The sequence below is a fragment of the Stomoxys calcitrans genome, chromosome 5 (assembly GCF_963082655.1).
Source record: "Stomoxys calcitrans chromosome 5, idStoCalc2.1, whole genome shotgun sequence".
Classification (NCBI taxonomy): Eukaryota; Metazoa; Arthropoda; class Insecta; order Diptera; family Muscidae; genus Stomoxys; species Stomoxys calcitrans.
The window spans coordinates 110,540,649-110,568,517 of NC_081556.1; the positions used below are offsets into that span (position 1 = coordinate 110,540,649).

The window sequence follows — 27,869 nt, forward strand, 5'->3', positions numbered from 1 at the left end:
AGGCATTCAGCGTCATAAATGGACATGCTAACTTCTATGCTACGGTGGCCTCCGTTTTCCCCTGTTCCTTGGTGGAATATTCACGGGCAAATTTGCATAGCTGGCCCGGCGGGCTTCTCTATACCCTTAAGTGTTTGGGGCCCCAATTTGATATGGTCGCCGTTCGAACTCGGCTATAAAAAGGAGGTTCCTTATCATTGAGCTTAAACTTGAATCGGGCAGCACTCATTAATATCGGAGAAATTTGGCCCTGTTCCTTAGTGAAATGTTCATGGGCAAATTTGCATAGCCGGCCCTGGGTACTTTAGTATACGCTTAAGTGTTTGCGGCCCCCTTTTGACATGGTAAAATTTTATAATTATTTTTATTCTTATCTTACACTCAAATACCTATCATTAGAATCCCATATTGCCCGTTTGGTAAACATTTTCTTTAATCATTTTGGGGCGGGGCGCCTCCCCAGGAATTGACCCAAATTTTTATATAAGTTACTTATTCTACTCTCACATACCTTTCGTTTAAATCCCATATTGTCCCATTCGGTGTACATGTTCATATGGGGTATAATTTGGGGTGGGACGATCCGCTAGGAATTGACCACAAATTTTTATATAAGTTTCGTAATCATCTCTCAAGTACCTTTTGTTTGAATCCCATATTATCACGATCGGCCTATATGTCCGTTTGGGGGTACCAACTGACACTTGACCTCAATTTTTTATATAAATTTCGTATTCTACTTCCAATTACCTTTCATTTGATACCCATATTGCCCCAATCGGTAAATATGTCTTTTTTGGGTGGTTTTTGGGGATGGGGCGGGCCCCCCGACACTTGGGGTCAAATTGTTATATCAAATTCGTACTCTACTCTTTAATTCCTTTCATTTGATGGGACAATATGGGGTCCCAATCGGTAAACATGATTGGGACAATATGGGGTCCCAATCGATAAACATGATTGGGACAATATGGGGTCCCAATCGGTAAACATGACCGTTTGGATGAGTTTTGGGGTAGGGCGTCCCCCACGGTTATTTGACCCCAAAGTTGTATACCAATTTGTCTTTTTGGGCTTACATAAGGGGGTGTACACAATTCCGTTTTAAACGATGAAACCCATCTCCGAGATCTGGCGTTTTTGAAGTTAGGGTTAGGGGGAGGGTCCGCCCCCTCATTCATATCACAAAATGAGGTACCCTATTTTCACCCCTAGAGAGCGCAATTTTTATCCGATTGATCTGAAAATTTGGCATGAGATGTACTGTGCAAAGTATGGTTCGAATTGGCTGCTATATAAACCGCTCTGGGATCATGATTCTTAAGCCTCCAGACCAATATTTTACAAGAAGTGTTCTGTTTCGACCTTTAACAACTGTGCCAAGTATGGTCCAAATTGGTTTATAACCGGATTTGCTGCCATATATACCGATCTGGGATCTTTACTTCACGAGCCTCTAGAAGACGCAATTCTTATTCGAAATGGCTGATATTTTGCACGACGTGTTCCATATTGACTTCTAACAGCTGTGCCAAGTATGGTCTAAATTGGTCCATAACCTGATATAGCTGACATATAAACCGCTCTGGGATCTTGACTTTTTGAGCCTTTAGAGGGCGCAATTTTTAACCGAATTGTCTGATATTTTGCATGAGGTGTTTTGTTGTGACTTCTAATAACTGTGCTAAGTATGGTCCAAATCGGTCTTTAACCTGATATAGCAACCATATAAGCCGTTTTCGGATCTAGATTTCTTCAGGCGCTAAAGGGCGCAATGATTATCCGAATTAGGTGAAATTTGGCGTGAGATGTTCTGTATCAATACATTCCGCGTAAAGATGTCCCCTCAATACTCGCAGCTCATCATTAGTATGGGTGGACCCTCCACAGAGTTCCACACATGTTCGAAAATCCGATCGTTAACCAGATCCTCCACTTTGGACCAATGATCTGGTGCAATCCTACCGGATGCACAGCCGATATTAATGACTGCCACTCTGGCGTAAGAGGGCGGCTCGTTACCATTATCAGCGACCAGCTTCCCCTTCCGTGATGCCTGTAGCCTCCCTTTGGAAGTCACAGTCCTCCATGAAGACTTAGGAGCTGTGCGCGCTTCCTTCTTTCCTGTGCCGATTTTGTCTGCCTCCGCAGAACACTGTCTGTCTCCATTTCGAGATGGCTGGCTTGGTTTTCCCAGAGTACTTGAAAGCTGGAAACTGTTTTTCTTCTTCAGCATTTTAGCAGTGTTATGCTCTTCGGGAGATCTGATCCTTTTTCAGCTTGTGCTTGGAATGTCAGTTATATCCCTTCCAGCATCCCGCACTTTCGCCCGATTGCGCTGCCGGTACGTACTCCTCTGTTTCCTTCGTCGTACCCCGGATCGCTTTCTCGGTCTGTTTGTGAGCTTAGCAAAACCATCCTTCACATCTGCCGTCATCCTGCTGCCCTCATCTCTCGATTTGGCTGCGATGACTGTTTCATTGACACCGTCGCTAACTGAATCCAAGGGAAACACCACCTTTACTTAAAGGCAGGGGATATCCCTCAGGTTCATCCGTCTCTTCCTCATTAATTAGTCTGACGACTAGTTGTGCGCTTGAAGCATTACTCTCGACTACAGGCACCCACACCTATCGGAGGGGAGAACAACACGCTACGGTCTGACGCCATCACCACAGCTGTTGGGTCTTTGGAGTCCATTACTAGCCTACTCCAAAAAAGCTTTAAAATTGTTCGTAATAGTACCTATTCCGAGATGCGGATATTTTTTCTTTGAGCTTTCAACGGCTACAAAAATTGAAAAATTATGAAATTTAAATTTAAGCTATAATGACTCAAAATATAATGCCTCAACATTTTCCCAATGGTCTAATTATCAATGCTAAAAACATACAAAACTTTCCAAAATCCAACTGCAATGGAAATTGAATGGTTATAGTCTGAACAATTCCTGCCACGTTGAAATGTCATTACAAATAAAGACATACAATTTTGAAATGCAACAGCCCACATTCACTCGCTCAATGCACCATGGACAATTCAAATGCATTAATTATCGAATTTTTGCTATGTGCCAAATTACTAATATTTAGCCTTTCTTTTCCCATTTTCCCTCAGTTTGTATCTCTTGCTGCTAGTCTCCTTGACCTGCTTTGCCGCTTTCAGTCATACGGCGGCGGCGGCGTCGTCAACTACCAACAGCCTAACAGCCACCACTGCCAAACCCCAAACACGGTCTGTGGAGGCCGACGATAATGAAGACGATGAATTTGAGACGCAGGCCCAAACACACTTAGGCTACCGACATCAACAGCAACAACAACAACAGCCACTGTATGATTATTCACAATCGGAAGAGGATCAAGAGGAACCACCACGTTCGATCTATCAGACGCGTAAACAACAACAGAACGTTTATCAGAGCGGTAAGGGCTCGAAGAAGCAATCGAGCGAGGAGGAACTTGAAGAGGAAGAAGAGGAACCTGATCGTTTGTCATTGCTGTTGGCGCAATCAAAATTCAATTGTCAGGGAAAGACCACAGGGTAAGGGACTTTAAGGCCATGGTTTTATGGCTATAAGAGATCGAAACTTATATCTTCCCTATCCCCATTTTATTTCAGTTACTACGCCGATGACACACTCAACTGCGAGGTATTCCATTATTGTCAGGAAAATCAACGCCATTCCTGGATATGTCCCGAAGGTTTCACCTTCCATCAAATCCATTTGATTTGCATGCCACCATCCAATGACAATAATTGTCAGCAATCCTCCAAGTATCACATTGTCAATGAGTACCTCTACAAGCCGGTCAATTTGCAAGAGCATCAGAGCAAACCCAATGTAACGCTGCGCTATTCGGAACGTTATTATCCTGAGAATTTCTATGATCATGAACGTGATCGTTACGATGAAGAGGATGAAGCACCCAGACAACGTGTGCAGCATCACAGACAACCGGTAGGCTAACAAACTTTATCTTAGATAATTACCAAATAACTGAAATTCGTTTCCATCCTGCTTCAGCTTCAAATTGGATTCAATCAACAACAGCAGCAGCAACAACAACAACACGCTCAACCTCAATACCAAAGGACTCCAACTTCGGCAGCCCCCTTGCAACAACCTGCCATACGTCATCAACCGACCCATCATCAGCAGCAACAGCAGCAGCAACAACAATATACCCAACCCCAACAGACAGCTGTCTATCGCAAACCAGTGGCAGTGACCACCATACAGCCACAGATTCAACCACAAATTCAACAAATTCGCTCACAACCACCCCTCGCCACAGCCACTCCCTCACCCTATCGCTATTTCACAGCCCTACCACAATTGCACCACTTGCAGCAACATCACCAGCAAACGCAGCAGGTCTATCGAACTCCCGAAGAGATCAATATATCCCTGCAACAGAGACGTCCCCAGATTTTCATAGCCAATACAACACCGCGCTATTATGAGGATGAATATTTGTACGAGAGAAAGTAAACAGGGGGGGTGACGAAATCAGGCCTGTGGGGCAAGTGATCTTCGGGTATAGAGGATAGTGAAGCAGCTTTCTATTGTAAGACCCAGGCGGCACCTCAAGCAACTTTGCCACTTCCGTTTTCTCTTTGGGTTCTCGGCTTATAGCAAACCATGTCACTCCAAGTTCATATTCACTGTTTTGTTAATGGGACCCATTCCCACTCACCTCCCATCCTTCGACCAATGATGTCTCCTTTAGGGGCGGAAGAATGTAATTTAAATTATGTTTATCCTTAACTACTATGCTTTATAACTACTTTATACTATTTTTTCTTTAGGTTTTTAAGTTTAATTTAATTCTTATTTATGGGTCGTTCACACTTAAAGATTGAACTTTAAAATTTTCCACAAAAATTGGAGGCCAACGATGAATTTTCTTTTAAAAAATAAATATTTGTGATTTTTAATTAAAATTGTTCAAAAAAAATTCGAGCGTGTAAAGGACCCATAGCGTAATAATGCGAATAGTCCCATACAAACACACACACACACACCTTATCATTATCAAACACATACATGCATACCTTATACAAACAACAAATGAGATTTACTTTTTATTACTTTTTTAACTTTAAAATCTATCCGAGTACATTTATAAGTTTTGATTCTAGTACGATTAGATGTCATTATAGTTGTTGTTGTAATGAAATAAATAAACATGTCAAGTTGTATTCTTACATTATTAAATAAATATTTATAAGTATGTTTGAAAGAAGCGGTTTTTGCAGACAAAAATTTTTTTTTTAAAACATTGTTGAAAACTTCAAGTTTCTTAAGAGACAAACAAAACTTCAACGAGAATTATTAACGTCCAATGTGGGAATTCTTGTTGTAGGGCGGTTCTGATGCTCGTACTCTACTCCCAATGACCTTTTATTTGAACCTCATATTGTTCCGACTCATGGCCCAACAGATCATTGGACCTATTTGGATACCAAATTCCTTAACTACTTCCAAAGACCTTTCATGTGCGGCATTATATAGAAACAGCAGCATCCTAGCCCCAATATTGACAGGCCAGTGCTGGGAAGTGCATCTTTTTATACCCTCCGCCATAAGGTGGGGGGTATACTAATTTCGTCATTCTGTTTGTAACTACTCGAAATATTTGTCTGAGACCCCATAAAGTATATATATTCTTGATCGTCGCGACATTTTATGTCGATCTAGCCATGTCCGTTCGTCTGTCCGTCCGACCGTCCGTCCTTCTGTCTGTCGAAAGCACGCTAACTTCCGAAGAAGAAAAGCTAGCTGCTTGAAATTTTGCACAAAAACTTCTCATTAGTGTAAGTCGGTTGGTATTGTAAATGGGCCATATCGGTCCATGTTTTGATATAGCTGCCATATAAACCGAACTTGGGTCTTGACTTCTTGAGCCTCTAGAGTGCGCATATCTTATCCGATTGGAATGAAATTTTGCACGACGTGTTTTCTTATGATATCTAACAACTGTGTCAAGTATGGTTCAAATCGGTGCATAACCTGATATAGCTGTCATATAAACCGATCTTGGGTCTTGACTTCTTGAGCGTCTAGAGTGTGCAATTCTTATCCGATTTAAATGAAATTGTGCACGACTTGTTTTGTTATGATATCCAACAACTGTGCCAAGTATGGTTTAAATCGGTTCATAACCTGATATAGCTGTCATATAAACAGATCTGGGGACTAGACTTCTTGAGCTTCTTGATGGCGCAATTCCTATCGGATTTGGCTGAAATTTTGCACGACGTGTTTTGTTATGATATCCAACAACTGTTCCAAGTATGATTCAAATCGGTCCATAACCTGATATAGCTGTCATATAAACCGATCTTGGGTCTTCATTTCTTGAGCCTCTAGAGGGCGCAATTCTTATCCGATTTGAATGAAATGTTTTGTTATGATATCCAACAACAGTGCCAAGTATAGTTCAAATCGGTCCATAACTTGATATAGCTGCCATATAAACCCATCTTGGGTCTTGACTTCTTGAGCGTCTAGAGTGCGCATATCTTATTCGATTGGAATGAAATTTTGCACGACGTTTTTTGTTATGATATCCAACAACTGTGTCAAGTATAGTTTAAATCGGTCCATAACCTGATATAGCTGCCATATAAACCGATCTGGGGACTAGACTTCTTAAGCTTCTAGATGGCGCAATTCCTATCCGATTTGGCTGAAATTTTGCATGACGTAATTTATTCTTACTTTCAACAACTGTGTCAAATAAGGTTCAAATCGGTTCATAACCCGATATAGCTGCCATATAAACTGATCTGGGATCTTGACTTCTTGAGCTTCTAGATGTCACAATTATTATCCGATTTGGCTGAAATTTTGTACGACGGATCCTCTAACGACCATCAAAATACGTGTTTATTATGGTATGAATCGGTCTATAGCCCGATACACCTCCCGTATAAATCGATCTCTCTATTTTACTTCTTGAGCCCCCAAAGGGCGCAATTCTTATTCGCATTGGCTGACATTTTACACAGGTCTCCAACATATAATTTAATTGTGCTCCAAACCGGGCCATATCTTGATATCGCTCTAATACCAGAGCAAATCTTTCCTTATATCCTTTTTTGCCTAAGAAGAGATGCCGGGAAAAGAACTCGACAAATGCGATCCATGGTGGAGGGTATATAAGATTCGGCCCGGCCGAACTTAGCACGCTTTTACTTGTTTGCAATTAAATTGGATTTTATGAGTCGGAAGAACATATTGGTAGCAGCGATCCTGCAGACAAAGCTGGCCAACACCTGCAGCTTGCACAGATATCACGGATACAATGGTGCAATAGGTGCAACGTAAGGATCGCTTGAGGAACTTAGGTGGGGGATTGACCTTCGTGTTACACCATTCCGTGCTGTGTTACACCATCGCCTGCACCTGGCGCTAGTGACCCCAACATGGAGTGTATGGGGATAGCAGTCAAGTCCGGTACTGCCGAGATAGAGCTATACAATGTGTACATACCGCCGGTCGGTAGTTGTGACCAAGTTAATGCCAAGCGTACAAGCCCGACACAAATGGGCTACTAGCTGGCCACAATAGTTTAGTTCTAGGGGACTTTAATGCGCATCACGTTTCATGGCATTCTCCCCTAGGTAAAGATCAGCGGGGCATAGCATTGGCAGAGCAGATTGAAGGCTCCACGTTTTGCACGGTGAATGAGGATGCCCCCACTAGGATAACAGCTCGCCAGATATTTCCATTGCATCCCCTGATCTTGTAAGTTACGTAACTTTGCAAGCCATCATTTCTTTGGGATTAGATCACCTCCCCATAATACTCACCATCGACCGACCACCCGACTTTATAACCTCTGACCGCCGGACGTTTATCAATCAGAAGAAGGCCGATTGGCTCTTTTTTGAGGGTTTCAGACAAGGAGTGGTCTTTAATATAGTGTGGATTGAGTCAACGCGGTGCTGAAGCGGTGATGTGGTGCTGAAGGGAAGATAAACAAATGGCAATCAAATAGCTCTCACATCCTTTGAGGAGGATAGGGTAAAGATGGTTTCTCACGCGTATGAAGTCATTATTGTTATTGCAACCACATTTGCATGTGGAAATGACGATCTCTGCCAAGCTTCTGTAGGTAATCAAGCACGTTCCGGTCCAAAGGACCGACTGCCTCGAGAACATGGTAAATGCAAATTTTGCCCATGAACATTCCACTAAGGAACAGGGGCAAACTTCTCGCATATCAATGAGTGCAGTCCGATTCAAGTTTAAGCGCAATGATAAGCCGCAGTGCGACACGTCTTGGGAGAGAAGTTTTACTTGGTATAGTACCTCACAAATGTTGCCAGCATTTGGGGGGGAAACCACCGCTGAAAATTTTTTCTCACCAGGATTCGAACCCAGGCGTTCAGCGTCATAGGTAGCCATTGGTTATTTAAAGGCGCCAGTAATGCGCCTGGAATGCTTCATACGGAGTAGCAGCAACGGCAGTCGCGGAGCGGTATCGAACGAAGAGTCTCAGTGAGAGGCCGGGCGGCAACGGCTCTTGCACAAATACTGAGCGCCTATGATGCTCGATATGACATGGCGGGTTATTGGCGCCTTTGAATAACCAACAACTTTGAGACAGTCAGTAACTTTATCCACCTCGTCACCGCCGTAACCGAAACAAATGACACCGGTTTTGAGATTAAGCGAAGAATAATATTGGCAAACAGATGCTACTTTGGACTAAGTAAGCAGTTTAGAAACCAGGCTACCTCTCGACAGACGACAATTACACTATACAAGGCACTGATACTACCCGTGCTGTTATATGGCTCTGAAGCATGGGTACTTGTGAGGCAGTGCTTGGAATATTTGAGAGAAAGATTCTTCGTAAAATATATGGACCAGTTTGCGTTAATGGAGAATATATGTAGGCGACGTATGAACCACGAGCTGTATGACGACGAGACCATAGTTACACGCATCAAAATACTACAGCTGCGTTGGCTAGGTCATATTGTCAGAATGGATGAAGAAGCAAAGAAGTCTTTTGAAGGCAAACACGGTGATACACGCTAACCGGGAAGACCAAAAGCCCGATGGAAAGATCAAGTGGTGGGAGACACCTCGAAACTTGGTGTCAGAGATTTAGAATGAGCGCAGAAGATAGAGGCGCTTGGAACGCTATTCTACGTTCGGCTAGTACAACAAATATTCTGTCGTAGCCAATTAAAGTAAAGTAAATAACCAATGGCCACCATGTTCCCGCGGCGATCGGTCCTTTGTACTGATACGAGCTTGCTCACCCACAGAGCTTGACGAGGATCGCCACCTCCACATGAAAATGAGGCCACTACAAAAACAACATTAACGCTGCAGCCTCCCGCTTTATACCAGCCGGTCGAATACCCCAAGTACTGCCCAATTTCCCGGTGCAGGCAGTGTTACTCGCAGACAAGCGCGATGGAATTCGTTGCTCTGATCCCACTAACCCCAGAATCGGTGGGCTGAATCTGGAAATAAACGGGGTCGTTAACAAACATAAGTGGAATTTGGGGTGGAACACTTGCGGTGAATAGCTACAGGGTGAATGTGGGCCTTAGAGAATAATCGCCTCCCGTTGCACCTGAAAAAATTGGCCTCACACGAAAAACCAGAGTAGTTCTGGCTCAATTACGTTCTAACAGATGCAGCCGAGTCAACTCCTACAGAGCAAGTATTGATGGCGACGTGCAAGATGTATGTGCCGATTGTGACCAGTGACCACACATCAGCAGTTTAACTGCCCAGCCAGACCCACTCGTCTCAGACCCAGATCCCTCTGGACGCACCCCATTTTTGTCGCAGAGTTCCTGGATCTTGACACTAAACAGAATCAAGCAGACGAAAGATAGAACACAAGAAATTGCTATAACAACAACAACGCTTGAGAGACTACTCCCGGGCATTGTTGGAGAATTCCATACGAAAAGGACAACAAGGATCGATCCTATGGACCGGAACGAGCTTACTCGCCTTTGGAGCTTGACAAGATCGTTACCTCCACTTACAGATATGTGGCGCACAACTGTCAGGTTTATTTTTTGTCGTTGAGCTTGCCAATTTGTTCTCTCATTTATTACAAACACATCGAAATGTTAAAGTTTTAAGATTATCCCGCTTTCTTCATCCCTATGTACGACTAAATTACAATTTTGTTTCAGGCATGCAAAATTAGGGTATTTGCTAATTTCTCGATTCGGGAAAGGTTTAAGTAGATCCTATACTATTTTTAAACCTATATTGTTGTATTTATGTCTGGAAGTCTTCGCAAACTCAGCTAAAAACTGATTCTTCAAAAATCACATCAGGGGGTATCAGGTTATGTTTAGGGCTTGTGTGAGTGTGAGGGCTAAAGTGTATTGTAGGCACCCAATTACACTCAAATCGGATACATATTTCTATTTCTAGGATGTAATAGGAATGTGTATACGTAAATTCGAACACAATTCCCTGGGTTTGATACCATAGGCAAAATAATTTCTCACTCGCCTCAGTGTACGTGTTCGTCTTTTTTCGTCATGGGAGAGGCACATCCCGGAGTGCCTTCTCCGCACGCTTCTGGTCCGTGCCGGGATTGAAAAGAACCCCGGACCCTGGTTCTGTTCGGTTTGCCAGAACCGCCTTCATCATCAGTCGGTGTCGGTGAGGTGTAACCGGTGCATGGAGTGGGTATATTTCCGATCTTGCTCTGGCCTAACTTCACTACGGGAGTATAGTCATACTGGCTATGTCGCAAGGTGCTGTGCGAACATAGCCAGCAGTGGGTCACAAGCGTCGTCGTCGGACTATGTGACCCCTCCCGACCTCTCCCGTACGGCAATTTACGCAACGTCAGCATCCTAGCCCTAATATTGCCAGGCCAGTGCCGGGAAGTGTATCGTTCTTGCAGTTAAACTGCAACGGACTTCTTGGCAAGATCGATAAAATCGTGGACTTTATGAGTCGCAAGAGCATATTGCTCGAAGCGATCCAGGAGACAAAGCTGACCAACACCTGCAGCTTGCACAGTTATCACGGTTCTAGGGGACTTAAATGCGCATCACACGTCATGGCATTCTCCCCTAGGTAACGACCAGCGTGGCATAGCTTTGGCAGAGCAAATAGATAGCTCCACGTTTTGCACGGTGAATGAGGATGCCCCCACTAGGATTACGAGGAGGTGCAGCAGCTCGCCAGACATCTCAATTGCATCCCCAGATCTCCTGAGTGAAGTTTCCTGGCAAGCCGTCATCTCTTTGGGGTCAGACCACCTCCCCATAATTTTCACCATCGACCGACCACCCGACTTCATAACCTCTGAGCGCCGGACGTTTATCAATTATAAGAAGCTGATTGGACTGGCTTCAGAGAGTATACCAATCTCCGCTTCAGTGAACTGCCACCCCCATCTGATGTTCTTGTGGCCGAGAGGAAATTCCGAGACATCATTAACGCAGCAGCCGTTCGCTTTATACCAGCCGGCCAAATACCCCAAGTGCGGCCCAATTTCCCGGCGCAAGCAGTGGTACTCGCAGACGAGCGTGATGGGATTCGTGCTACGGACCCGCTAACCCCAGAATCAGGGAGCTGAATCTGGAAATAAACAGGGTTGTCAACGAACATAAGCGGAATTTGTGGCTGGAACACTTGGAGCAATGTAACTTAGGCACCGGTGTAGGCAAACTGTGGGCCACTGTTAAGTCACTCTCAAACCCAGTAGACGGGACGACAGGACCTCAGTCACTTTTGGCGAGATAACCGTGACTGATCCGAGGAGATGCGGCAGGTTGTTCAACCGTCAATTTATTGTGCATCCCGAGAGAGACAGGGCAAGAAGGAGAGCCATTTGCAGTATTCGTGGTCTCCGAGCCGATGAACAGCCATAACAATTTACCGTGGGCGAAGTTACGAATGTCATCCGTGGCGCCAAATCTTCTAAGGCGTTGGGCCCCGACGGAATCTCTACATTGATGTTGAAGAATCTGGATTCACCTGGAGTTGAGTACCTTACCACTGACCTCAACCTGTCATTGAACACTCTTATAGTTCCCGATGTCTGGAAAATGGGCAGAGTGATCCCGCTACTGAAGTCTAAAAAAGACCCAAGTTTGGGGGAGTCGTACAGACCGATCTCCCTTCTCTCACCAGTGGCAAAGACGCTTGAGCCATTACTCCTCCCGAGCCTCGTAGAAGAATTTCCATTCGCCGAGCATCAACATGGATTTCGGAGACTGCACAGCACAACAACAGCTCTGCATGCCATCACCACACACATTTGCCGTGGCTTCAATCAGCCCAGGCCATGTGATAGGACGGTCCTCGTGGCACTGGACCTATCGAAGGCATTCGACACGGTCAGCCATGCCAAATTATTTGAGGACATCGCCAACACGTCCCTCGAGCCAGGCCTGAAACGATGGGTCGCGAATTACCTGTGTGGTCGCCAGCCATTTGTGGAATTTAGGAATAAGAAGTCGAAGCACCGTAGGGTGAAACAGGGAGTTCCCCAAGGTGAGGTGGTATCTCCGACACTGTTTAACATCTACCTATCCTCCATTCCATCCCCTCCAGACGGCATAGCGTATCATATGCGGACGATTGTACAATCATGACATCAGGCACACCACCCATTGTTGACATCTGCGATAGGTTGAACGTCTACCTCAACGAACTTGCCTCATATTTCGCTGCAAGAAATCTGAAGATATCTGCCACCAAATCTTCAGCCACATTGTTCACTACAAATACGCTTGAGGTGAATACTGAGTTGACTGTGATGGTCGATGGAGAATTGATTCCGATCATCAATTGTCCCAAAATACTTGGCGTCATATTTGGCAGCTCTATGTGTAAGAGCTGCCAAATCTCCCCACATGCCACAGCAATTTGCGATAAAGTCAAAAATAGAAACAAGGTCCTCAAGTCATTTGCTGGCAGCCCTTGGGTTGCAGACAAAGAAACCTTATTGACCACGTACAAAGCAATTGGCCGGTCTGTGATAAGTTATGCAGCGCCAGTGTGGTCTCGTCAACTTTATGGCACGCAGTGGAATAATATTCAGATTTGTCAGAATGCCGCCCTCCGAACTGCGACGGGCTGTCTCCTCAGTTCTCATGTAGACCACCTCCATCTGGAGACAAAGATCCTACCAGTGCGAAGATATAACTACATGCTGTCTAACCAATACCTTTTGGGCTGTTATCGCAGAAACCATCCAAATCATCATCTTGTGGATAGATATCCACAACCCAGAAGCCTTAAGGTAGATCTACACGATATAGAGCGTAAGGTTCAGCGCTAGAAGAGAGAACGTTCCGGCAGATGCAGCCGCCTCAATTCCCACAGAGCTAGGATTGACGCCGACGTGCAAGATGTATGTCCCGATTGTAACCAGGGACCGCACGATACACGTCACCTGTTTAACTGCCCGGCCAGACAGAATCAAGCAGACGAACGATAGAACACAAAAAACTGCAACAACAACAACAGCTACAACTTTGCCAAATTGGTTTTCATTGTCGGAGTTGCCAACTGATCCTTATTGTAAGCATTTTTGATTTACCGTCCATTTATATAGAAAATGCCGTTATCTATTACTTCAAAAGAGTATTCTCTTTACAAATCAACTTTTTCTCTCAACAGGTTATTGGATCTTTAATATCTTAGCATATTTATTATAATTGTAAGCCACATAAAAGATTTCCTTCTTTCAACATGGCTTTTGAAAGAGGCCTTTTGTTTACAAATTAATGTTGTTCTACTCTCCACCCCTGTGTGTGACAACATATGGCCATAAGTAATGTCACATTTCGGTAACCCCAACATGGTGCGTGAATTCGAGAAGAAGAAGAAGAACAATATCAGACTCATTTTTGATTTTCCCGGAATAAATTAATAAATTCGAATACTTATTTCCCAAAAACTTCGGCAGCTTCAAAATGTCACACAACAATGAATCTGCGGGTTATGAGATGTTCATTCCCAGGATAAACGATGTGGCCCAAAAGTATATTGAAGATCTGTTGACAGAAAAGGAAAGATTGCCAAAAGAATTTCCGCTTTGTGCCCAAGTTATAGATGATGGTAAGTTCAAAGGCATACTTGGGATCATAAGTTTTCCTATGTATGTATTTGACATATTTCCTTACTGCAGCCATTGATCGTATTTATGCTACTGGTCGTATACCCGGCAAAGAGCTACATGCCGATGTCTACAAACAGCTGCCTATGAAAGTTACCCAGAATGTACATTTACCGGTTAAACAGTATCCTAAATTCAATTTCATGGGCAAACTGATAGGTCCCAGAGGCAGTACCCTGAAGCAATTGAATCAGGAGACTTTATGTCACATTGGCATAAAGGGTCGTTCTAGCATGCGAGACGAGGAGAAAGAGGAGGCATTGAGACAATCTGGAAATCCTGCTTTCAATCATCTCAATAAGAATTTATATGTGGAAATTAGTACGGTAGCGCCACCTGCGGAGGCTTATGCTCGCATAGGCTATGCCCTGGCTGAAATTCGTAAGTATATAATACCCGATAAAAATGATGAAATCTCTCAAGAACAATACCGTGAACTCCTGGAAATGCATCCGGAATATGCCAGAAATAGACCAATAGCCACACATAGGTAATACAAACATAACATACCTCTTGAAACTTTAATTTAAAAAAAATGTTCTTTGTATTCCTTGTGCATAGATCTGCTTTCAGTAAACTACAAAGTGTAGAGGGATTCTCAAGAGCATCTAGATATCCTGAGTATGTTAAAAAAAATTGTGGTCAATACAGAAAACAATCACTTGTTTCTTTTGACTATTAACAGGTATGAGGAATATGAAGATGAATACGAAACAATACCTCCGCCACCTCCACCACCAACAAAACATTACAATAATTACAAGAGTAAGTAAACATTTAGTAAAAAAAGCCATTAAATGTATGGGCCAAATTCCAAAGCAGCCTTATTGACCATAGTTTGTATTGAACAAACTCTTCAATACGTGTCCCCTAGAAATCTCTCTAGAAAACCACATTTTGCTATGGAATACATGGTTTCGTAGTCTCATATTTTCGGAGATAAAACAGGCCCCCAATGCATTCGCTATCTTTAGCTACCAGTGAGTCATAGAGGACAACATTTTCTATGAAGATAAACGTCGGAAACAATTGATAAAGATACGAGAGAGCCAACATCAAAAGTGAGTCGGTTGAAAGTGCCCTTGATAATGTGTTGGGGACAGCAAACCGAATTTAGTGATAGACGACTTTACTTTTAAGGGGTTTTGGCATGAAGTGACTTTTAATAGAGTATGGATTGAGTCAATGACTCTCTAATGGATGATGTTAATTAGGATGATGTGATGCTAAAGGGAAGATAAACGAATCGCTAGCAAATAGCTCTCACATCCTTTGCGGAGGATATGGTAAATGTGGTTTCTTACGCGGCTGAAGCCATTATTGTTATTGTAACCATATTTGCATGTGGAGGTGCCGATCCTCGCCAAGCTCCTGTAGGTAAACAAGCTCGTTTCGGTCCAAGGGACTGATCGCGGCGGGAACATGGTAGTCATTGGTTATGGAGAGAAGACAATAACTCGCCTCGTTATATCGAGGATCATCACCTGGTGGATAGATATCTACAAGATGTATGTCGCGATTGTAACCAGGGACCGCACGATACACCTCACCTCTTTAACTGCCCAGCCAGGCCCACTGGACTCAGACCCAGATCCCTGTGGACGCACCCCATTTTAGTCGCAGAGTTCCTTGGTCTTGACACTCAACAGAATCAAGCAGTCGAAAGATAGAACACAACAAACTGCTACAACAACTACAACCACAAAGAAACTGTTTGAGGTTTGCACGGTACCGGTTTGGACGGGATGGAGTTGCCGCTCTCTAGAAAGGAAAGGACGGCATAATTCTTGTTCAGAGTTTATGGGAGGAGAATCATGAAGAAAAGACAGGCGGGAGGTCAAAAGCGCTTAATGTCTGTCATTAGGGAGCATATAAGGCGCTCAGACATAGGACGCTACACTTTAGAAGCACTGCTGTTATGCGGCCGATTCGCACCAATTGCTGTATGGTCTGGTTTCAGGCTCTGGATAGGGGGAGTCCCAACAGGATGATCGAGAAGATGCAGGAAAACGCAGCGGCCCTTGTCTCGTGAGCGATATGTAGTCTATGCTACTCGATAGGACAAGAAGAGTTATTGGCGCCTTTAAATAACCAATGTCCACAACGTTCTCGCGGCAATAGGTCCTATGGACCGGAACGACGTTGCTCACATACAGGAGCTTGATAAGGATCGTTATCTCAAAATGCAAATATTGGGATGCTCAAAAAGTAATTGCGGATTTTTTAAAAGAAAGTTAATGCATTTTTAATAAAACTTAGAATGAACTTTAATCAAATAGATAATTGCCATTTTGTTCGATAACCTTTTGCCATCTTCCTGGCAAATTTAGTATTCCACGCTCATAGAACTTCTGGCCTTTATCTGCAAAAAACTGAACCAAGTGCGATTTTATAGCCTCCTCATTGCCGAAAGTTTAACCATTTAAGGAGTTCTGCAAAGATCGAAATAAATGGTAGTCTGATGGTGCAAGGTCAGGGCTATATGGTGGATGCATCAAAAATTCCCAGCCAGTTTTTGGCGAGTGACCAAAGATGTGTGCGGTCTAGCGTTGTCCTGGTGGAATATGACACCTTTACGATTGACCAATTCTGGTCGCTTCTCCTTGATGGCTGTATTCAATTTGTCCAATTGTTGACAGTAAACTCTCAAAATATCAATTTGAGCTCTCAAAGCTCAAAATATACCACACCCTTCCAATCCCACCAAACAGACAGCATAACCTTCTTTTGGTGGATATCAGCCTTTGTTTGATATATTTAACTTCTCTCCTATCTCACGCTCAGTTACATGACGATCCAATTCGATTAATGATTTGATTTGGTCATCATCAACTTTATTTGGCCGACCTGAAAAATCCGCAATTACTTTTTGGGCAACCCAATATGTTGTGACCATTTTAATTTCAGGTCATTGACTGGGTCCAGAAAGAGGCGCTTAATAGAGATGAGAAAGGGTTTGAGACCGTAGAGCACGTATAGTTCTATGCATCAACGGGTAGAAGTCGTAAGATTATGAAGGTGAAGATTTTTTTTTTTCGCCAAAGTTTTTTTTATCATTTTAACCACTTGATATACTGGACTGATATAGGAGCCCTGAAGTCGATTCAAACCCTGAACCCTGTTACTTCAAACCCATATTGAAAACGCCACAGATAAGTTGAAATAGTAGGCATAGCATGTCCCATGAAGCTGAAATTTAATAAGTTAACTTATGTTTAACTAGCACAGATTGGTCTGAACTTACCACGTTGAAACTTTACTTGGTATCCAACATCAACGTGATATTTTAAATGAAATTAACTTATTTCATTAAAAATCTACGAATTTCAATGACAGAAATACCTCCTATTTATCTCTTCCTTTTTTAGCTGCTCCACCCAGACGTCCCGAAGCATCAGTGTATCATGAGAGAAGAGAATTTCGTTTAAAACCATATCCTGGATATCCAAGAACTTCCACGTATAGGAAGTAGCAACTACGCTGTGATAATCTACAAAATGTTATCAATAACATTATTTAGACTGATAGCTGTTAATTGCTATTAAATTCCAAATTCATTAAATAAATGCAACTACCAACCAAAGTTGTTGTATACAGTTATACAAATAAATCTTATTATTAAATATTTTATCAAAATAAATCACTACATTAGCTGCTAAAGACATGAATAACCTAAATAAGAAATATTTTAATAGATGCCTAAAAACTATGTACAATAAACATATGTTGTTTTGGTCTGTTCAGTAAAGCTTTACAGCGGGGAGCTATCGATAGCATAATACAACAGTCGATATCTCACATTTTGTGCTCTACATAGTAATATGCACAAATATAAAACAGATCCAATCAATATATGAATATTGAAAATATAACCACATGAATTATAGTCACAAGCCATGTACAAATAAAATATGTACAATATTCTAAATGTATATTTAATATTTAAAAAAAATAATGTAATGGAATTTTTTAAAAATGTTTTGGTTCTTAATTTTCTTAATAATTACTTTTTTATACATGGCTTTCAAGGCCTTCAATTTAAATGTTCAAACATTATTACTTTGTTCCTTAGATTTGACTGTTTTCCATAAAAATACCCTTAGATATAAATGAAGCAAAATTAATAAAAAATATGTTTGTTTGATTTTTAGATCAGAAAGATGGCAGTTTGTTCGGATATAAATGGCTAAAAAATCTAAAAATTACCCTAGGACCTCCAAAGGCGCCCTTTGCCAGGTCTATAGCCACATTGAAAGGCTTCAATAATCTCAATTATACATTGATATTTGTGTTTTTTCTTGTGCACTGAGCATAAAGTGCTGAGATACCAACAATCGGACCATATGATTGGAGCATTCGCCTTATCTACGTGTTCCTGTCGTGCTTAAATAGCCAAGCTGGCAACCTTTCGGTTGCTGCTGCCTTTTTATACTTTAGCAGGGTAGGTCAGTAGTGATACCAGTGGCAGTGATTTACACACTGAGGGCCCTTGCCGATGAAGGACTCCATCGGGTCAATCCTTTACCATGGGATTGGTCTGTGGTTTGGTGGACGGCGATTCAATATTTCACCTACTTAGCAAGATCCAAAGGATGGATTATTTGCGTATCACATAGCATTGAGGACCACTCCATCTGATGCAGGAAGATAAGGGAGCTTTCTCTTTAGTCGGGAAGCTTAGCAAGTTATCACGAGAAACTAAACTGCGAGCTATCGTGCGCGTCGACAGGTTGGGTATAGTGGAATGCTTCATCGATAGTGTGTCAACTCTATTGGGCACTGTTTTTAACTTAGTCCAATTACCTATATGCCAGAAAGTGTGGACTGATCAGCTTTAGAACCGATTGCGACGGATCGGCTCTGTTATGCGTGCCGGACTACAAAGTTATCCCAGGAAATTATAGAGTAGAAGATCTTGAAATCTTACTCATTAAGAAGAACTGGAATCTGTGGCTATGGGGTCGATTATAGATGGCAACTCAACTATAGTTGCGTTGCCAGAAGATAAAATCAAAATCATAAATAAAAATAAAATTTGGCCGTTGGCAACTCAACTGAAGTAGTAGTCTACTCGCTAATACCTTTCATTTAATATGCATATTGTATAGGTTGGAGCACTTCCACCAATAGGGGTTTTATGTCCCCCAGGAGGTCCAGGAGCCGTTGCCCCAAAAACGGCCTTAAGAATCGTGTTCTTGGGGTCAAACCACCTCTGCATACCAAATTTCTGGAGGTGCGCCGTATAAAGTGCAGTTAGCCCGATAGAAGAACAGCGATCCATTCCTAGCCAGCTCTTCGGTGTGTTTGTACCAAAGCCCTCAGTATGATGGTTTATGTTAAGTAAAATTTTTGGACTTCATTCCACCTTCTAAATGCATCGATTTGATCACTCTTTAGTCTTTGGAATGAACGTTTTTCTTTTCTCCCGCTAGCAACACTTAGTGTTGCTAGCGCCTGTTGTCTCTCAAAACCCCTCATGCGCAATCATCTGTGTACCACTGAACCTTGCGCTATAATAACGAAGTTTCAATTTGACGTCTCTGGGTGTTTGATCGGTAGAATGGATAAATGAAGGAACTAACGGTTTCACTGTGCGGGTACATATTACTGATACAGATCTTCAATTTCTATTACGGAATTTATTACACTTCTTTTTGAGTTCTTGAACCATTTTTTTAACTTGTTTTCTTACCGATCTTATTTAACGACTCAACAGCCACTTTGACGTTTTTTTTCTTTCTTTTCGTCTGTGTACCGTTATCTTCTGCGTTCTACGTCACGTCACCTCAGCGTCGCTGATTAGGTTAAAACACTAGTGAACACCCTGTGTTACCAACTCAGTGCTGACAACAGATTCATCGACATTAATTTCTTTTTGGAAAAATACAAGTAAAGACGTCACTTGGCATATTTTTCATTTCATTGCGGTAAAATTGTAAAATAAACACAATATGAGTGCTGAGAATGATACCAAGGATGACCACGCTCCCAAAGTCAACCAAGTTGCCCAGGAATATATCGATGAATTGTTAAAAGAAGAAGCTCGTCTACCTGAAGATTATCCCCTGTGCAAGGCGTTGATTAGAGATGGCAAGTAGTTGAAATCATAGAAATTTATTTAGTTTTGTGTCTATACCTATTTCTAGGGATCATTTATGGTATGGGACATTTGATTTAGCTTACCGGTAGTTATAAAATTTCCTTAAACTATTTGTAAGCTGATTCTATTTTATTATTGCTTTCCCTTTGTTGGCAATGGGGTCTCGATTTTTTTTTTGACATTTTGGGATTAACTTTTTGGCACTCTCTAATCAACCGTCTTTTCCTGAAAATTTTAGTAATTTAGGGGAAGTCATTCAATATCCTTAATTACTTTTATAATTGTATATATAATTAAATGCATTATCTTTTATTATTAGATGCATTTACTAAAACGCACACACACACACGTTCATGGTTATACAAATGCTATTTTGCCAATGCGTCGCCTTGCGATGCCAACGTCAACGCTTCATCGTGTCATGTTGCCAAACCAAAACTACGACTGTCTCATACTGAATGCCTTTAATTATTTTTTTTTATCTTTTCTCTTTTGCTTTACAGCAATTGACCGCATCTATCTTACCGGCCGCATTCCTGGCAAGGAACTCAAAGCAGATGTTTTCCAACAGAAACCTATCAAGCTGTCCCAAAATGTGCACTTGCCCGTCAAACAATATCCCCACTTCAATTTTCAGGGTAAAATTTTGGGACCCAAAGGAAATACCCTTAAACGCTTGCATCACGAGACCTTATGCAATATAGCCATTAGAGGGCGCAACTCTATGCGTGATCAGGAACGTGAAGAGGAACTACGGCAATCGGGCGATCCAGCATATAATCATTTGAATAAAAATCTATACGTTGAACTTTCCACTATTGCCCCACCAGCTGAGGCTTATGCTCGCATAGCATATGCTTTGAGTGAAATTCGTAAATACATCATACCCGATAGCAACGACGAGATCTCGCAGGAGCAATATCGCGAGCTAATGCAAATGGATCCGAAAACAACAAAAGCTGGTTTTGGCAAAAAGGTCATATCACAAAAGTATGTTTCGCTAAACACTTAAAATACTATTTTTTTTTTGTTAGTAAGATGTAATGTTTGTAATTTTTCTAATTTTCAGATCTGTTTTTCCCAAACTAGCGGCGTTAGGTGGTGGCGGTGAAGGATATTCAAATGGGTAAGTATGCTGTCTATGCAAATATTTCTTCAAAATTGCTATTACACGATCAGACATGTCACGTGAGCTATCACTTTCTTTATTCATAAGATTTGCCTTATGTACGGCGGACTAAACGGCATACATTCTCATATGTATAGTCCTTTTTTTTATAGACATGTGTCTACATGGATTTTCGCTGAATAAAAACACGATTTAATTGAAAAGTTGCATATTTATATTGCATATAAAACCCATTTGTCATATTAAATATGTCTCAGTGAGAGACCGGGCGGCAACGGCTCTTGCACAAATACTGAGTGCCTATGATGCTCTATATGACAAGGCGGGTTATCGGCGCCTTTAAATAAACAATGGCCACCCTGTTCCCACGGCGATCGGTCCTTTGGACCGGAAGGGCTCGCCTACAGGAGAGTGGCGAGGATCGCCACCACCACATGAAAATGTCGCTACAACAACTTTCAGAGCTGCTCTTGTTAAAATTACATATGACAAGTCCGATCGTGTAATAACAGCTTACCATAAGGTTGTATAAGTTGCGAAAACATTAAGTGGATAGGCCCCATGAACATCATTAAGATGATCAAAAACTGCATATTGTGAATCATGGCGAAACAATTAAAGGTGGTCTCATTTGTACAACAACCACAAATCATGTGGAGCAATCCATCATCTTGTCATCAAGCTGACGACGTTTTGCCAACACACACGAAGAAATTTGTGTGCGTGTGTGTATACGTGTGTGTACATGAGCAGAGAATATGCGAGAAAGGATATAACAACAAAGAAAATGCAAACAAAAATCTGACATCTTAATGCCGTCAAACCTGGCCGGCTGTTAATAGTTGTTCGCGTGAGACCACCTTATTAAATCCGCCTTGATTGTGAATGTTAACACATGTCAGTTAACATTTCACTGATAAAATGCAGCATATTAAACAACCACGCATATTGTGTGGAATGACTTGTCCTCAGGGACATTATATTACAAGAATTTTTCTAAAAAATTGTATTCATTCAATTTCATTTATTTTCTTTTAGATATGAAGATTATGAGGAAGAAGAACCAAGCGCTCCACCAACACCATATGGTGGTTATAAAAAAGCCTTTAAACCAGGTAAGCGGCCGGGATCGCTACCCACAAAAGTGATGTCCAAAGAAAATGGATTACGATATAGCCGTGCATCTGTAAAAAAGTCATAGTTTCGGACCTGGACAAAGATGAGATAGTCACGAATTCTTATCCTCAGGGTTTAGAAATTCATAGTGGATTATCCATAGGAAACTAGTTGACTAAGGGAGGGGATGAGCTAGTGTTTAGGCAAAGGATTATCGTTATTCTTATATTTAGAGTTTAGATCTTAAGAATTGTTTTCTGAAAAAGTATTTTCATGAGAGGGATATATAACCAGAGCGTTTAGGCAGGGTGTAGTAGTTAAGCAATGATTCGAACGAAGTATATACCTACTTCAAAATCAACAGGCTATTACTACTTTCATTCGCTTTTCAACTTCACCACTTTAGAGAGTATATACATATTTCAAAATCAACAGGCTTTTATACTTTCAGGCATTCTCTTTTCAACTACACCACTTAAGAGATCATAACAGGAAAGAATGGTGTGTTGTTTAAAATGAGATGAGTTCAATAGAGTTTTGGTTTAAGAACAAAAAAAAATCTCCCAAGCAACTACAACAAACAAGGGCTAAAATCAAGTCCAAGCAACTAAAATTTTAGGCCCTTTAGAATTTTCTCATTTTTAGAGCACAATGAGCAGCATTTAAGTAATTCACTAAGCTTTAGGTAAGGCTTCAAATTTATTGCACTGATCATTTGCAATGTTTGAACTATTTTTTGGAATTTCCCAAAATCGTAAAATAGCAGGGAAAACTTTTATTCTCATGACTTATTTATATTGGATTAAAAAAATCGACCCATTAACTGACTGTGACTTTGCTAAGTGCAACAAAAAAACATACAAACAAACAAACTAATAGTTATATAATAAAAGGGCGAAAAAAATACCAATAAAAGACTGTCATATAAACAATAGTAATATTCATTATAAAAGATAATACATAATAAAGTAAAAATAATACAAGAATTTCAACTCATTTTAGCCGCTCCCTTTAAACGGAATGAACCCCCTACGATTTTCGCTGCAAAATTTAAACATATTCGCCCACAGCCCTATGTTCGCCGTTCAGCTATTCAAAGGAATTAAATGCAAAAATTAATTAAATTAAAAAAAAAAATAACAACTAAACATTTCACTGTAAGATGTTTGATGAATAACAGACAAAAATATTTTACCAATGTATCAATAAAAACAAATTAAATTTGTACATACATGCATAATAATAACATTTTTAAAAGTATATTTAAAAACGATAAACAACTTTTTTGGATTAAAATTTTATAAATTCTACATTGTGATATAAAACATATAAAAGAAATCTTATAAAAAGAAAAAGAACGACCCAAAAGTAAAGGTAAAAAATAAAATTTTTTCTAATATATTTCGTTAAAACAAAAAGTTTATCGGCCTTAGTCGCAAACTCTATGAAGCCTTAAAAAAAGGTTTATTTGAAAGTTTTATAAAGGAAATATGTCAAATAAACCTATTTCAAATCTACATTTGTTTGTAAATAAGGCCGTTAAATTCTAATCTGATTATAATATTTTATAACCTACTTAAAACTAAATTTTAAATAAAAATAATCGAATATAGAGAACATAAATAAAAAATATAAGGGGAAAATTCCTAAATCTTCAAGTATAGAGCACAAAGCTGAAAACTTGCAAACATTCTCTTCGAATGTAAAGCGATCGTGCCAAACTTCCACCAAAGAGAGATCCCATGCACATACCAATTACTTTATAAAGTCGCCGTCACTGAATTGTTTTCAATCTTAAATTTAGAATGATATACCAAAATTTGCCTATATGCAAAATTTCTATGAAATGTTGCCTAAAGACAAAATTTCTATGAAATGTTGCCTAAAGACAAAATTTCTGTGAAATTTTGCTTAAAGACAAAATTTCTATGAAATTTTGCCTAAAGACAAAATTTCTATGAAATTTTGCCTAAAGACAAAATTTCTATGAGATTTTGCCTAAAGACAAAATTTCTATGAAATTTTGCCTAAAGACAAAACTTCTATGAAATTTTGCCTAAAGACAAAACTTCTATGAAATTTTGCCTAAAGACAAAACTTCTATGAAATTTTGCCTAAAGACAAAATTTCTATGAAATTTTGCCTAAAGACAAAATTTCTATGAAATTTTGCCTAAAGACAAAATTTCTATGAAATTTTGCCTAAAGACAAAATTTCTATGAAATTTTGCCTAAAGACAAAATTTCTATGAAATTTTGCCTAAAGACAAAATTTCTATGAAATTTTGCCTAATGACAAAATTTCTATGAAATTTTGCATAAAGACAAAATTTTTAAGAAATTTTGCCTTAAGACAAAATTTCTATAAAATTTGGCCTAAAGACAAAATTTCAATGAATTTCTATAAAATTGTGCCTAAACACAAAATTTCTATGAAATTTTGTCTTAAGACAAAGTATTATAAAATTTTGCCTAGAATTATAGTTGTAAAAATTCAGAATGTGCTTTAGCCTATGTTTCTTCCGATTTAGTTGACGTCTTAAGATATTACCTAGGTATCAACTTATGTTTCTGCTGGATAGTCTGTTTTCTTGACCTTTGAATCTCATGTGGCTCCAATTACCTTTATATCGTATAAATATCAAATATTTTGCCCTGGCTTCTTTAATATTTTTGGGCTCCCTAGCTAAGCCCCTTCCTGGTTGAAGATGAGGTAAGTTAAGGTATTTTTACAGTAAACAGTTTTATAGAAAAATAATCGAAAATAAAGAAAAGAAGTATTAAAAAAATTTGTATTTTTATTATTAACACGAGGCTTGTTGTGTAGAGATTCCGAAAAAAGCTCCAGAAAAACATGTTCCAACTATTTTCAGCACTCGCCACAGGCCAAAAAGCATTGACAATGCCATTGATAGCACTCAATTCAATCAAGCCCCCATTATCAGGTTGTTGTTGTAACTACATATTCATGTGGAGGTGGCGATCCTCGTCAAGCTCTTATAGGTGAGCAAGCTCGTTCCGGACCAAAGGACCGATCGCCGCGAGAACAGGGTGGCCATTGGTTATTTAAAGCCGCAAATAGTCTACTTTGTCATATCGAGCATCATAGGCACTCAGTATTTGTGAAAGTGGCGGTACCACCCGACCTCACACTGAGACTCCACTCGATTTCTCCGTATGGAGCATTCCACTATCCGCAAACTGTGGACGCGTCCGGTACCTCGCAGCTAAGTTTCTCGTGACAGCAATGAACACCACACAGATTGGACCTCAACGTTTCAGCTTGTGTCTTGTCAACCCACAAAACATCAACCGGAAGTTCAACTTTTTAAAGATTTTGAGCGGATACAGAGGTTTGAACCCTCCCCTTGCATTTAACTTTTGTAAGGTGTGTGTATTCGTCCAAAGTTGGATTAAGGCGGTAACCATTGCCAACCTGGCGAAAAGTGATGAAAATCGTTTCAGGACCTGAGCGAATAAATTTCTTCGAAAATCCTTTGGACTCATTCGCTCCATGTGGCTGAAGTACCTCCAAGTATAACTTTACGATGTCTACTTTAAAGAAACTGACAAAGGTTTTGGCTCGGGGTTTACCGTTCTTAAATCCTCTGAGAATTCAGAATGAACTAAAACCAATTATTGGCAGATAGACGGAAGGTTCAAGAGGTCTCTGACGACATTAAAGAAATCAAATGGAGGACAACCATTCATGGTAGTTTTGTTTGGGATAGATTTTTGTTGATGTGCTAATGACACTACCCTTTAATTGTACCATGATACTGACCCATTTCCTATGACCGCCAGCCAAGGCGAATTTAAAAATGTGGTCTCACGCGAACAGCTGTTAACAGCCGGCCAGGTTTGACGGTATTAGGATGTAAGATTTTTGTTTGCATTCTCTTTGTTGTCATCTTCTTTCTCGCATATTCTCTGCTCATGTACGCACACGTATACACAAACGCACACAAAATTCTTTGAGTTGACAAAACGTCGATCAGCTTGATGGCGGATTGCACCATATGAATTGTGGTTGTTGTACAAATGAGATCACCTTCAATTGTTTCGCCATGGACCGCCAGCATCCACGTCAAACCTGAAATAGCTCCCATATAAACTCATCTTCCGTTTATATTCTTTGAGCTCAAAATAACGCAATTCTTATCCGATTTGGCTGAAATTTTGCACAATATCCAAGCCAAGTATGGCCGGAATCGATCCATAACCTGATATACAATAGCTCCAATATAAACCTATCTCTCGATTAATGCTTCTAGTGTCTCAAGAAGTCAAATCGAGATATAGGTTTATATGGAAGCTATATCAGGTAATGAATCAATTCAGGTCATACTTGGCTTGGATGTTAGAGGCAAAAGCAGAAATGATCGTGCTAACTTTCAGCCAAATCGAAAAAGGCTTATACCGTCTATGGGCTCAAGATGTGTAATCGGGAGCTAAATCAGGTTATAGACAGCCTAGATGATTGCGACCAGTAGGGGCTCAAGAAATCAATTCTGAGATCGGTTTATAAGAGATATATCTAAACATTGACTTAATTTTCCTATTTAGGGCAAATCGGGCTCTTGAATCCTTATAATCATGAAAATATACAAAATTACCTTTCTGTCGATGAATACATTAGGTAGAACGAGGTCGGACGAACAAAGTTGTACTTCAAGAAAGACGAGGAAAATAGCGAGAAAACTTCATACAAAAGACGATACACTACCACCACCTTCATACAAAAGACGATACACTTTAACCGTTTACTTTTTTTTTTAAACACAGAGTTGCCACCTATATCCAATATTTTGTTGTTGGGATTTCCAAATTCATATGGCTGGTGCTATGTTCGCTTTTCACCGTTGAAACCCCGTTTTTTCACGATTACTTTTTTGAAACATTACGAAAATAAAATGTTACAATAAGTATTAAGGGAATGTCCCACTGAATGAAATCAGCAAGTTTTCCTGATTTAAACTCTATTATCTAAAAAAAAGGAATCGGTGAAATATATCACGTAAAAGCGAATATAGAACCAGGATATCGGCATAAAACACCGTTTTTACTCTGATGATGCTTAGTTCAAAAATGGACTTCTTTTGCCTCTGAAACTGGTCATTGGGCCCATCGTATAGGTAAGTTCTGAATGTGGGGGAAACACACTAGCACATTATTGTGTACAGGTACGTATGCCTTATAAATATAAGCAGGCTCCATGGAAATAATTGCAAATATGTGAGTGTACCCTGCATTGCTGAAAAATTAAATTCTTTAAACGTATGATTGCGTTGTTTACGTAGCGCTTTCTGATTGCCACTAATTAGACTACAAAATTAACTAAGGGCGTTATGTTACCTGCATGGTGCATGTGTGGCTTTGTACTT

The 27,869-nt window shown here is 40.5% G+C and overlaps 3 protein-coding genes and 1 long non-coding RNA gene across 4 annotated transcripts in view; 3 read left to right on the forward strand and 1 right to left on the reverse strand.

Annotated features, from left to right (window-relative positions):
• The window catches only part of LOC106096108 (putative cyclin-dependent serine/threonine-protein kinase DDB_G0272797/DDB_G0274007), a 49,713-nt gene extending 44,464 nt beyond the window's left edge, over positions 1 to 5,249 (forward strand). The window contains exons 2-4 of the mRNA XM_013263691.2: positions 3,118 to 3,543; positions 3,622 to 3,961; positions 4,028 to 5,249. Coding sequence (XP_013119145.2) covers positions 3,118 to 3,543; positions 3,622 to 3,961; positions 4,028 to 4,495 — 1,234 coding nt within the window. The 3' untranslated portion in view covers positions 4,496 to 5,249. The remainder of the gene's footprint in view (positions 1 to 3,117; positions 3,544 to 3,621; positions 3,962 to 4,027) is intronic.
• Positions 5,250 to 13,834: 8,585 nt separating this feature from the next.
• LOC106096116 (KH domain-containing, RNA-binding, signal transduction-associated protein 3) lies at positions 13,835 to 18,077 on the forward strand. The gene is made up of 5 exons (XM_013263703.2): positions 13,835 to 14,083; positions 14,154 to 14,631; positions 14,703 to 14,762; positions 14,827 to 14,906; positions 17,510 to 18,077. The coding sequence occupies exons 1-5, from the start codon at positions 13,939 to 13,941 to the stop codon at positions 17,611 to 17,613; spliced, it is 867 nt and encodes a 288-aa protein (XP_013119157.1). The 5' UTR covers positions 13,835 to 13,938; the 3' UTR covers positions 17,614 to 18,077.
• On the reverse strand, positions 17,170 to 27,253 carry LOC106096265 (uncharacterized). Its single transcript, XR_009398637.1, has 3 exons — positions 27,102 to 27,253; positions 17,386 to 17,631; positions 17,170 to 17,330 (listed from the first exon to the last, which is right to left on the reverse strand). It is a non-coding gene; the product is annotated as an uncharacterized LOC106096265 (long non-coding RNA).
• On the forward strand, positions 19,988 to 23,713 carry LOC106096127 (KH domain-containing, RNA-binding, signal transduction-associated protein 3). Its single transcript, XM_013263714.2, has 5 exons — positions 19,988 to 20,231; positions 20,745 to 21,231; positions 21,311 to 21,367; positions 22,409 to 22,485; positions 23,489 to 23,713. The coding sequence occupies exons 1-5, from the start codon at positions 20,093 to 20,095 to the stop codon at positions 23,590 to 23,592; spliced, it is 864 nt and encodes a 287-aa protein (XP_013119168.1). The 5' UTR covers positions 19,988 to 20,092; the 3' UTR covers positions 23,593 to 23,713.
• Positions 27,254 to 27,869: the final 616 nt, after the last annotated feature.